The sequence below is a fragment of the Oncorhynchus keta genome, chromosome 3 (assembly GCF_023373465.1).
Source record: "Oncorhynchus keta strain PuntledgeMale-10-30-2019 chromosome 3, Oket_V2, whole genome shotgun sequence".
In the NCBI taxonomy this organism is placed as follows: domain Eukaryota; kingdom Metazoa; phylum Chordata; class Actinopteri; order Salmoniformes; family Salmonidae; genus Oncorhynchus; species Oncorhynchus keta.
Window position 1 is genome coordinate 10,932,792 of NC_068423.1, and position 13,198 is coordinate 10,945,989.

Below are 13,198 nucleotides of genomic sequence, written 5' to 3' on the forward strand. Positions count from 1 at the left end.
GCATATTTCTACTAAATTGAAAAGGTCTGGAAATGTTTTGTTTGTTTTTAACCTAGGGGTTTGAGGAGATTTCCATTTTTCCTAGAGAGACGATATCTTAAAGGGGGTACACACACATATGGAATTTTAAAAGTTTTATTTTCTGAATTTTAATTAAACACTGGAATTATTTTGATAAATGAATGTTTTGGGAACCTGGGATAGAACATGTAGAAAATGTTTGATGGTTCTTCTTTAATTTGTTGAATATAGTAAGAAACATTACTGTGAAAGGGTGGTATGACTTTTGACCTCTATCATGGGCCATTTGGATAATGAATTTAAGGTAATTTGTAATACTGATTTTAAGGTGGCTTAAGTCATGTTTAGAAATCTAGCAAAGTTTTATTTTCCTTTAGGTAGTCAGCTGTTGTTGTATGCAGTGTAAGAAATTTGACACTTAGAGATTACTACCATAGACGTGATTTTTCTCAAATCCATGAGTTCAGACAGGGAGACAGTGAGACATTTAGTAAATATTTGGAAACAACCTATATTTGATACTGACGGTTGTGGGAAGGAGCGACAGACAGATAGTAGAAAAGGCAGACGGAGAAGGGGCCTAAGGTGACCTTGATGGTTTGGGAGTATGAGGAGAAGGAGGGAGGGTGGCCAGGAAATGAGCAAGGTAGAGAGAAAGCTGAAGGAATTTGAGGAGAATGAAAGGGAGAGACTGGGAGTGAGGAGCAGGAGACCTGGAGCATTACGAAGGTTAGAATCTCATAATAAGCCAGGATTGAGAGAAGACAGAAGTGACACAGAATAATTAGAAGACGATGAGCAGATACCCCAATTCCCACACACACACCAGACACGATAGAAGTCTATAGGGCATGGACACAGAGGGATGTAGCAAGGGCATTAGAAGGAGTCGCACATCCTAAGACAGGAATAGGGGGATTCAGAAGAGTTTTGGTACAAGGATAAGTTGCCCATACTACCTCAGTCATTGTTTAGGTATGCAGCAATATTGATACATGGGCAGAGCCACGTATCAACCGGAGGGATGGTACAGGTAATTAGGTAAGGTGGTACAGGTAACACTTTGTAGAATATGGATGGTGGAGCAGGTTAGGAAACACTGCAGGTTAGGAAAGACCTTGTGGCCTATGTGATAACGAACTACTTAAACATTTTTTTATAATAGGTAAATATAGCAAATGGGTAGAAGCGTTCCCAACTTACTTGGCGGACACGATTATGGTTAGTAAAATATTAGGTCAAGATATTATCCCTAGAGTTGGATTACTAGGATATATTTCTTTAAATAATGGATGACATTCTAGCTAATCAGGTAGAAAAAATAGAATGCCAGAGTTAGGGAGACCAGAACAGGTAGACGTAGCCACCAATTGTGCAAGTTCTGTACAAAAGTTCTGTAATCTCTTAGGTTCTTTCCCCAGTCGGTATTGTTCCTGTGTTTATGCGTAGACTCTACTGTTATATTGTCTTGTTCCATGTTTGTTGTTTAATTAAATGTTTCACCTGCATCTGCTTCTCGACTCTCAGCGTCTCCGTTACTCTCTGGATTAGTGTCTGCTAAATGATTCAAATGTAAAAAAATTAAAATGATCCAGTTCTTCCATGACCTGCATACTCACCAGACATGTCACCCATTGAGCATGTTTGGGATGCTCTGGATCAACATGTAAATTCCAGTTCCCGCCAATATCCAGCAACTTCGCACAGCCATTGAGGAGGAGTGGGACAACATTCCACAGGCCACAATCAACTCTATGCAAAGGAGATGTGTCGTGCTGCATGAGGAAAATGCTAGTCATACCAGATACTGACTGGTTTTCTGATTCATGCCCCTACTTTCTTTTTTAACGGTATTGGTGACCAACAGATGCATATCTGTATTCCCAGTCATGTGAAATCAATAGATTAGGGCCTAATGAATGTATTTCCTTATATGAACTCAGTAAAATCTTTTAAATACTTGCATGTTGCATAATCTATTTAATTCAGTGTATATAGAAGATAAGTGCAGATACAGAGCTCCTGGTCATGTGTCAAAGTTGGTCATATCTGAGTTTGTATATACACATTGGCACACATAGTGAGCACATAATGACAGTGTTGTGTTAGTTCACCTGTTACATCACTGAGCTATCTAAAGAGTCATACTGTGTATATATAGAGAGTTGGGCCAATGCGGTTTCAGTCTGATAGTTGCGAGCGAGCCACTTTCACCTACATAGACATTGCTAAGTGATAATTGATGCTTCTGCTTTGTGCTGCTTATTTCTGATAGTTTTCAAAACCTATGAAGATAGATTTGTTGACACCACAACACAGTACAGACTTAGATACACATTATCCAGAATGCTAAATCACTAACAACGTCTGCTAAAATCGCTGCTCGGTTTTGCTTGTTCACAGCAGGTAATTTCATATGGAATTATCAGACACGCTCTCGTATTGTTACGTCACCAACATTTAGAGAATAAAGACGTTTACATGGCAGCCATTCTAAAACCTGACCGAACTCCCTCTCTAAATGGCTCTGATCTAAACTTGTGAATTGACTACTTATTTTTAGGGATAAGAGTTTTTCCTGACCATGTGACCTCACCAGGAAATACTCCTGTCCTAAAGTGTGAGAGATTAGTAATTGACAATAATAGGTAATACACCTTTTTTAAATATTTTTTTTTACAGGGAGGCAAGAAAAATAAACTAATATCCTCACCATACAGCAAGCAAACTGGGATAACTAATATAACTTGGGCCTAAATCATGGTAACCTAAGTTTGTGAGCAACTTTCACTAATCAAGTGACAAGTTTGTGGCAGAGGAACAGTAGAGGTTATTATTTTATCTCACAGGAAGATGCTTATAAATGTCTTCAGTCATCTTTGCCAATATTATTGTCAGTTCAAACTAAACATCATTAACACAGGAAGTGTGTTTCTTTATTGAGAGGAAAGGCATCTTTTAACTCCGCAGACAACGTCTAAAGTTAGTTTTGGTATAAGGTTTCACTCAGACACAGAATAGATAGGCTACATCAGAAAACATGTTTTGTGGTCAAATTAATTTACCACAGGGCTTAACTGTGGCCTATTCTTATATCTGTGTAACTCAATTGCTCTCTGCGTTCAGCAATACAGTAAGTGCTGAAAGCTTGACTGTTATGGTATCGGAATTACTTTTGTAACTGTTGTGCAAGAGGAGAAATCATGAGTCATTGGTTCTATCTACATCTGAATCTGCTGGATGTAGTGTTTCCAGATCAGCAGTGAAGATTGGTATATTCATTAAGTTCTTTGACTAAAAGTATTTCCGTCCTTGACTGCGATAAAGAGACCAAAAGGAGATAGTGGGGAGAGAAGATACTAACTTCCTGTACAAAAACAACATCAACACAGAGTAATGGGTTTACAAGATGTTTTATGCCATGGCTATAATTTAACACATTTAACACATTTGTCCCTAGAAATGTGTTCATTTACAGGTAGAAAGAAATGCATTCAACATCCACTGATGTAGCTAGCAAGTTTACTAGATAGCTACAGTAGTTGCCTTGGTAACCAAACAAACAGACTTGCTTGTTTAGATCATTGGTTCTCAAACTGTGGGGCGCGCCCTGCCTTTTTTTAACGGAACTCAGTCTGGCTTTAAATTTTCTCTTGAAAGTTATAATAGTACAATGCACAAGGTGTAATTTTGAAATTTGGTAATGCATCAACAGTTTTCCTCTTGTCAAACCAGTCTTTGCATACCTTAGAGAGCTATAATGTGTCAGAAATGTCCAGATCAACTAGCCCATGTCAGCTAGGTTTTTTTAGACCATACATTCTGTTGTAATGTTTGAGTTAGTCAAATATCACACGAATGCACATTAGACATGGCAAAATGTATAGAATTGCATGAAAAGTAGCTTTAAAACTGCTAAATGTTCTCTGCATCCCATGAGAACATTTTTATAATTTTGGGAAATAGACATCAAACTTGCAAAATGTTCTCTCCACCAACAATTGGGGTGTGAATAGTTTGTGTCATGAACAGTGTTTGTGCCCATAGAAATAGACGTGGCTGAAAATCGAATTCACCAATGCCAATAATGTTTTCAATTCGACTTTTGCCTTCAAAAGCAGCTCAAACATAGAACATGTAAGGATGAACTATAGCCATTGAACGCTACCATGCTGATATCCCATGCATTACAGGAAAATAATGCACGCTCTAAATTGTCCTTCAAGCCAATCAGAAACAAGTATTCAACAATGCCATAGTATAAAAATGATTAATCAACATGACAGTTTTATACATCAGTAAACATTCTATCAATAACAATTTATGGCAAATTCCACATCATTATCTTAAATAGAGTCTCTTTGCAGCTTCAGGAATCCAGACTAATTTCCTGGTGGCACCGGTGCTACTTACATTTTAGGTTGGTGGCACCAGCCCATAATTTGGTCATACCAAACTTGTTGCAGCATCACGCAAAATAGGAAAAAATGACCAGCCATTTTAAAAAGACGTTCACAGTGCTACTGAGATGATATGATTCAGAAAAAGCTGTCTTAAGATGAATGCACAATCTGTAAGTCGCTCTGGATAAGAACGTCTGCTAAATGACTACAATGTCAACGGAAAATGGAACATGTCCAAGCAGGAATGCATGATCAATATATTTTGACATGCACCCTAAACCAGTGATTGTCATGAATGGGTTGACGTTTAGTCTATTGTTGCTATATTTTACTCTCAAAATAGGGATCCAGAACTGCAGATTTCTTCTGTTAAATAGATATAAATTTGCTTGCATCTATTGTGTGTACAAATATCACATAGGCTAATTAATTTGTAAACTCAAAATGCATTAGTTAGATAGCTAAATATAATATGCCGGTAGTTAGTTGTGTAATTGATTAATCTAACAGTAATTGTAATTTCCTAAAAACTTTGCAGTCCAAACAACTACCTCTTTCCCTACTGTATTTAAATAATTAATTAATTTAGCTACTTTGCACCCCATTATTTTTATTTCTACTTTGCACATTCTTCCATTGCAAATCTACCATTCCAGTGTTTTACTTGCTATATTGTATTTACTTTGCCACCATGGCCTTTTTTTGCCTTTACCTCCCTTATCTCACCTCATTTGCTCACATTGTATATAGACTTGTTTATACTGTATTATTGACTGTATGTTTGTTTTACTCCATGTGTAACTCTGTGTCGTTGTATGTGTCGAACTGCTTTGCTTTATCTTGGCCAGGTCGCAATTGTAAATGAGAACTTGTTCTCAACTTGCCTACCTGGTTAAATAAAGGTGAAATAAATAAATAATATATAGGCCTATGCAATCACTGCAAATGGCTGATGTGTGCTTCCCGCACTCCACTCCGTATATCTAAAAGATATAGCCTGCCAGATAGTTTGGTTAAAAACTGTGCTTAAACAGCCAATATTGAGACTTGAGAAATAAATGTAATAGCTTTCAGAAACCTTAGACCCTCCTCTCTCCAACAGCCAAAACAGCTTCTAAAACTTTTATTTTCCCACAATTGAATTTTGAAATGTTACAATCAGAATGCATTTTGCTCTCCAACTAACCTACTTGGGAGCAGCAAGGGAGAAACAAGCACAGGGCAGACCTGACTATTTCATTCAGGGATCAGAAAAATGGTGCACTTTAGATCTGACCAAATCGTGGTTTTTGCCGCCCCCCAAATAGAACATTTTGAGAGAAGTGAAGTGACCAGCTAGAAATGGCAGCTCGCACCGCTGCAACCAATTCAAATGTAACTCGCAAAGCCAAGTCAAAGCCCAGATAACAAATGTTGCTTCTGGGAACGTTTTTGGGAAGGTTATTTTTCTAAGAACCAAAGGAGAACCTTTAGGGAATGTTATGGAAACGTTCGCTGGGAAGATCTCAAAATGCGACTAAATGGTTGCAGTCTAGAGCCCTGCAGCTGTCTTGTTACACTGAGTATACAAAACATTAAGGACACCTGCTCTTCTCATGACATAGACTAACCATTTGAATCCAGGTGAAAGCTATGATTCCTTATTAATGTCACTTGTTAAATCCACTTCAATCAGTGCAGATGATTCCTGTGTGTATCAAGAATGGTCCACCGCCCAAAGGACATTCAGCCAACTTGACACAACTGTGGGAAGCATTGGAGTCAACATGGGCCAGTATCCCCGTTGAATGCTTTCGACACCTTGTAGAGCCCATGCCCTGACGAATTGAGGCCGTTCTGAGGGCAACAGGGGTGGTGTTCCTAATATTTGGTATACTCAGTGTATGTTGCACATATGAGATTATGTGGAATGTAGAAAAAAATGGAAAACATGAATATGTTACACTTTGATAATGTGGAGCGGAGCCTTAAGACTGCAATCAATATTAAATAAATGAATTGGACATATTTCTTATACATATTTCTTATAAAAATGTTTCAGTTCAAATATGATCAAACAGCCTGCACAAAACAGGTATGCTGTGCAACAATGTCATTCTAGTGGTTACATCTACCAGACATCTAAGCACAATATATCATTCAGAGGACCTAGTTGCTGTTTTTCAGATAACATTTAGTCATATGTGTTCCTTATTAAGACTGAATCATAACCTATACTCAATGACGTTGATTAGTTGTTACGTATTTTTCGTAAAATCTAAAAAATACTTTCTGTAATCTCAGGTGTTCTCACTTATCCAATACTACCTGGAATGCACATTGACAATTAATACTGTGATAGAATTGTAATGGTAAGCCATTAAGGCTCTGCTTCTGCTTGATTGAGTTGTCCACACTTGGTATCACTCACAAGCCAGTTTGCCATCGAAGGAGGAGAGCGTGATGGCAAAGGCCTGCAGGGGACACATAGGGAAGCTATAGTCCATGGAGAATACGTCCTCTGCCACCCGACCAAACTGCATCACAATGTAGTCCTCTGGAAGGGAGTGTAATTGTCCCATAGTCAGCATGGTGGTGGGGAGTTGGATAGCAGTACATTATAAACGGGTTAGTTGGCATTGGGGGCGGGTGAATTAAGTGAATTAAGGCATTTTTAAGCCACTACATCCAGAAATATAGAAAGGGTATTCTAAGACAGTTTATAGCCAATCAGGCGGCCTAAAGCACCTCTATTTCTCAGCAAACAATGGCTCTATCTTACCGTTGTCAGGGTGAACGATTTGGAAGTTTTTGACGGAGGCCTGTGTGACTCGGCCGTGGAAATTGAGAACGTAGGACTGTGTCTGTTCATTCCAGCTGGGGGACTTGTTCATGAGGCACACTAGGTTGTCAGTGTTACCATTCTCATAGCGGGAGAGCAGAGACTCTATATCCTGAGAGATAACAGTAGATGAAGGAGAGAGTGGTAAAACAGACTGGCCGTACCATATCTTTATTTATATAGGTACTCATTCTATTCTCTTATTCTATTCTGCATCATATGTATTGGTTTAGTGGCCTGATGAATTTAACATTAGGTCTCAATCTCAGGAGTCTCAGGTGTCGATAAACATACACTTTTTGGACGAATGCACACTCTCTCATCATTCTCCATCATGCCAGGAATAACCACCGTCATTTTCCTGGGGCCTTTGAAACCTAGAACATTCTTCTCCTGAAAGACAAAAATACAGAAGAGAAGGTCATAGTTATCGGTCGGATTCATTTTTTTTTATGAGGAGGCAAAAGCCTACAGTAAATTAAGGAAGTCATTGTAAAGATGTAAAATTAGGTTTGACTCACATAACAGATTGCGGCAAGCTCTAGCCGAACTGACTCACACTCTTTGACGAAAGGCTTCTTATCTGGGTTATCCCCGCCGTCAAACACTGTGAATTTGGTGCCTAGCACATTTGATCTAAAAGAGATTGATCATACCATTTACATAGTACTGTGAAGTTAAACAGAAGAACGGGACAGATGGACACAATAAATAAACAGACAGACAGAATGGAAAAAAATACTAAACTAAATTAAAAGTTGGTCACAAATGTTTTTTTCGTTTTTTAAAGTATGGTTGAACATAGATCGGTTGGGGGTTAGTTACCTTAGTTTGCCTATATAACTGTCTGTGTCTCTGGAAAGTTCTGTTGGATCAATGGAAATGAGATAATTGGAGGTTTTGCACTTCTTCCTCTTCCTGCCTGCCATTAAAAACAACTGAGAGAGGTAGAGAGAAAGAGGGGTATTAAGGGAGGATAGAGGGAGAAATCAAGAATGAGACAATGAGAAAACAGCAGTTACATGAGTGCAATTATTCTGATGATCAAACTGACATAAAGGCTGGCCAATCATATACAGCACAAGGAAAGACTTGCAGCAAGAGCATTCACATTGGCCAGCCATATATTCCATTGAACATTTTCTTTAGCACCCTTACCCTCTTCCCATCCTCCTTCTCCATATGGAGATAGTAAGTGGGGTACATTCCTTTCTCCACGCCCCGCCTGTCCCGAGTGATTCTGCACTGGATTGTCGTATCTCTAGGGGCTGGATGCAGGGCAAACTTTTCAAGATCTTCAACTGAGACAGGAGTTGTCACCTGAGAGACAGAGACAGGAAGGAAATGGGAAGGGTAGGGAGAGGGAAGGAGAGAGAAGAAAGAGGAAGAGATGGGAGGAAAGATGTTGATCAATGATTTTTTTTTACATAAATTGTCTGAATGAAAGAGATATTTATAAGGTAATGGCTACCATATCTAGGTTAAAGGGAAAATGGTTCATTTCTAAAATGGACAAACACTGTTCTTTTCGAGTGACGTTTTTATCACACTCTTACTCTTCCAATGTTGTCGTCGCTGTCTGAGGTGTCCTGCTGCCTGTAGTTGGAGTTAAGCAGTGCGAGATTGGCTTTCTCAGCTTTTTTTGTCTTTTTTGGAGTTTTCTCTTTTTTCTCTCTTTCAAGAATTTCATCTTCCTCCCTCTCATTGTCACTTATTTGGCACCTTGCTGTAGCAGTGGAAACAACATATTCAAAGTTATTTCATGTACACAAAAGGGAAACTCTTTGCAGTATACCGGAAGGTTAGTTTAGTTTATACCGGTAATTGTACACTGAACAAAAATATAAACACAACATTTGCCTCATGCAGTGCGACATATCTCCTTTGCATAGAGTTGATCAGGCTGTTGATTGTGGCCTGTGGAATGTTGTCCCACTCCTCTTCAATGGCTGTGTGAAAATGCTGGATATTGGCGGGAACTGGAACACACTGTCGTACACTTCTACCCAGAGCATCCCAAACATGCTCAGAGGGTAACATGTCTAGTGAGTATGCAGGCCATGGAAGAACTGGGAAATATTCAGCTTACAGGAATCGTGTACAGATTCTTGAGACATGGGGCCTTGCATTATCATGCTGAAACATGAGGTGATGGCGGCGGATGAATGGCACGACAATGGGCCTCAGAATCTCGTCACGATATCTCTGTGCATTCAAACTGCCATCAATAAAATGCAATTGTGTTCGTTGCATGTAGCTTACTGCTGCTCATACCATAACCCCACCTCCACCATGAAGCAAACTGCTCGCCCCCACACAATGACTTGCACACTGACTGCCATCTGCCCGGTACAGTTGAAACCAGGATTTATCCATGAAGAGCACACTTCTCCAGCATGCCAGTGGCCATCGAAGGTGAGCATTTGCCCACTGAAGTAGGTTACGACCCCGAACTGCAGTCAGGTCAAGACCCTGGTGAGGACGACGAGCAAGCAGATGAGCTTTCCTGAGACAGTTGCTGACAGTTTGTGCAGAAATGATTAGGTTGTGCAAACCCACAGTTTCATCAGCTGTCCGGGTGGCTAGTCTCAGCCGATCCGGCAAGTGAAGAAGCTGGATGTGGAGGTCCTGGTCTGGCCTGGTTACATGTAGTCTGCGGTTGTGAGGCCGGTTGGACGTACTGCCAAATTCTCTCAAATGACTTTGGAGGCGGCTTATGGTAGAGAAATTAACATTCAATTCTGAAAAAACTGCACATTTTAGAGTGGTCTTTTATTGTCCACAACACAAGGTGCAGCTGTGTAATGATCATGCTGTTTAATCAGCTTCTTGATATGCCACACCTGTCAGGTGGATGGATTATCTTGGCAAAGGAGAAATGCTCACTAACAGGGATGTAAACCAAATTTGAGAGAAATAAGCTTTTTGTGCATATGGAACATTTCTGGGATATTTTATTTCAGCTCATGAAATACTGGACCAAACCTTTACATGTTGCGTTTATATTTTTGTTCAGTATACCTTGCAAACGTATGACTCACATGTGTTGAGGTGTTGTTTTTTCTTGGGTGTTCCTGGGATGGGGCTTTTTGACCAATCCTTTCTCTCGCCATCACTGTCCCATTCTGGCGTCTCAAACTCTACTACGGAATCTATCTGAATAGCTGGAGACTTAGTGATAGTGTTTGCTGGAAATTGAGAGAAATATAGAAATATGGTAATGCTGAAAGGTAGTAATGAAATGTGTTATAAAATATTTTGTGTTGCTCTGCATATTGTGTAAAGTATGTAGCTACAGCATCCAAATAACTTTGCAGTCACATCAACTTTGTTCTGAATATGTTTTGTTTTTCTGGAAATCATATCTATTAGTTAGTCACAGGAAACAGATTAAAGCAGCCTTATGTCATGTCTTTACAGAACATGAAGAGAATGAGTTATACAGTACATAACTTCGGGTACTTTTTAAGGTTAGTCCAAGTGCATTGCTGATAGTTCTAGAGTACATCAGTTTGATAGGACGACAACAAACGTGCTTGATCAATGGGTTATAGACATACACCTTGCCCTCCTGAAGAGGATCAGAATACCTGGGTCTATCTGGCTCGGTTCCGTACCCGATGCCCACTGAACAGGGCAGTCAGGCTATCGTGAGCCATTTACTGTTTGCCCTTTCATAGCACAACAGTGGCATTGGAGCCAAAGTTACGTCTCAAGGGGCAAGGCCTACAGATGCCTTTAGCTGTAACTCACATTCTTCTATAAAACACAAACCAATGACAAAGCCTTCAAAACCAAGCCTTCTGAGCAAGCATTTGTAACTATGTCTGTGCACATCTCATATACGGTGGCAGAGGTTATCATCATTTGTATCTCTCTTGTAACATTTGTATCTCTCTTGTAACATTTGTATCTCTCTTGTAACATTTGTATCTCTTACCCTCTTGTTCATCAGTCTTGTTTTTTTTCTCTTTACTTGGGGTGTGTCCTTTCAATTTGTCCTTCTTTGTTTTTTTCTCTCGCTTCTCCTTCTCTTTCTCCTTCTCCTTCTCTTTCTCCTCTCCCTTATCCTCATTCTGTTCTAACTCTAAAACATAAGACAGAATAGTATTTTTTTACTACATTTTGAGGACCATCTTTCTATTCCTCCTTGAGGAAGCCTCCTCTGACAAACAATCACAGATACGCACACACACACAGCAAACACGCGGCAAAAATACACAACCCACACACACAATATCCTGTGTGTGTCATGTGTGTGTGTTGTGTATTTTTGCTGTGTGTTTGCTGCTGTTTTTGCTGTGTGTGTGTGTGTGTGTGTGTGTGTGTGTGTGTGTGTGTGTGTGTGTGTGTGTGTGTGTGTGTGTGTGTGTGTGTGTGTGTATCATATCTCATGATCTCACGTTTTGCTTGCGCCTTCTCCTTTTTCACACCTTTCTCTTTCTTCTCCTTCTCTTTCTTTTTCACTTCTGCTGGGCCTTCATTTTCTGTACTAAGTTTAGGCTTTGGCTGGCTGTCAATTTCCACATCCATAGTTTTGGCGATGATGGGTTTCTCGGGGGGCATCTCATCTGTAGCATCAGTGGTTTTTAGGCTGAGCTCTCCCAGAGTAATTTCCTCCAGTGGGTTATCATGGGCTTCTTCAGCTGAAGAGTATAACATGGCCATTACAAGTCAGGCATACAGTACTAGATGGTTATTGGTAAATGATGTACAACTATTGGTTCTCGCCTACATCTTGACAGAGGTCGTAACCATTCAACAATATTTTATTCTTGATAAGAATGGTGTCAATATGGGGATATGTATTTGTAAGGCCGATAATGCAGGCAACACAGTTGTATGACTGTTCTGTGGTTCAGTATACTGTATTGTGAGAGTACTATACATTGAATGTTCATATCACCAACCATTTAAGGAGTTGTTGCTCTGGGATTGAGTAATCAACAGGTCTGTGTCATCTGCTCCAGTCTTCTGCTTGCTTTTCTTGGGTCGAGCGTCCCTATTGGCTGTGACCATTTGGGTATCGGCCCTCCTTCTCTGCTGCTTCTTCATCAAAAGTGAACGCTGAGGGAGATTCTGGGCTTAATCTTAATTCCAAGATTGCATCAATGTTCTGCCTCTCCATCGGGTTCAAAAACACAACAACCACTTGCATCACTTTCAAAAGAAGTTGACCTATTTTTTTTATTAGTTACCCTTTCCTATAGGCTAAGAGTTCATTCTTATTGTAAGATTGTCATGTTTCATCTATACCACTAAATGTCAAATGTTACATTGTTTCAATATTCACAATTTAAACCACACATGATTTTCTTTCGAATAGGTTAATAAATTGAGGTTTATATAGACTAGTATCTAGAGAGACTGGTTGCTTTTATTTGGCTTATACACTGGATCTGTAAACCACATATTTGGTGACATTTGCCTTTATTACACAATATTGTCACGAATGTCAGTTTAGAGGAAGTCATCTGAATTATAGTATCATTTTGATTTCCTTACCTGATTGTCCAGCTTTAGTTGACGCAATTCTGGGTCCTCCATGGCTAAAGTAATTGTACTGTAAATAACACTCCAATAGGACCGTTAATGACCGTCTGCTGAGGAGAAGATACCACACTATCTAAATAGATTTACCTGGACAAATGGTCAGCCTGCAGACAAATAATACAACTAATGCGCACAGACAGATTCTCAACGTAAAAACACGAAACGTGTTTCATTCTATCTCTCTCTCTCTCTCTCCGTCTGACATAAGCATATGCACCTGCATGCAACAGAAGGTAAAGTGGATTAAGAGGGATAATGTTCTTAAACTCCATGGCATAGCACATGCAGTATGGACTGGTGAGTGGTGACAGAGCTGACCAGTGACAAATAACATTGAGTCATTGAAAGAGTCATGTTTAATGTGTAAGAAGAAACATAAATGCATTAAAAAAACTTGCAT

At 39.6% G+C, this 13,198-nt stretch overlaps 1 protein-coding gene and 1 non-coding gene across 2 annotated transcripts; both read right to left on the reverse strand.

Moving 5' to 3' along the window:
* Positions 1 to 3,418: 3,418 nt before the first annotated feature.
* si:dkey-220f10.4 (tubby protein) lies at positions 3,419 to 13,014 on the reverse strand. Its single transcript, XM_035756383.2, has 12 exons — positions 12,751 to 13,014; positions 12,156 to 12,312; positions 11,649 to 11,891; positions 11,186 to 11,332; positions 10,287 to 10,433; positions 8,802 to 8,971; positions 8,404 to 8,565; positions 8,071 to 8,183; positions 7,767 to 7,881; positions 7,540 to 7,638; positions 7,186 to 7,357; positions 3,419 to 6,960 (listed from the first exon to the last, which is right to left on the reverse strand). Exons 1-12 carry the CDS (start codon positions 12,790 to 12,792, stop codon positions 6,827 to 6,829), a joined length of 1,701 nt encoding a protein of 566 aa, XP_035612276.1. The 5' UTR covers positions 12,793 to 13,014; the 3' UTR covers positions 3,419 to 6,826.
* LOC118371068 (small nucleolar RNA SNORA17) lies at positions 10,841 to 10,969 on the reverse strand. The gene has a single exon (XR_004822917.1). It is a non-coding gene; the product is annotated as a small nucleolar RNA SNORA17 (small nucleolar RNA).
* Positions 13,015 to 13,198: the final 184 nt, after the last annotated feature.

Coding starts and splice junctions, on each gene's coding strand:
- si:dkey-220f10.4 (XM_035756383.2), bottom strand. CDS start 12,792: ATGGAGGACCCAGAATTGCGTCAACTAAAGCTGGACAATCAG. Junction 8,566..8,801: donor GCGACGACAACATTGGAAGA/GTAAGAGTGTGA, acceptor TCTGTCTCTCAG/GTGACAACTCCTGTCTCAGT. Junction 6,961..7,185: donor AATCGTTCACCCTGACAACG/GTAAGATAGAGC, acceptor ACTCCCTTCCAG/AGGACTACATTGTGATGCAG.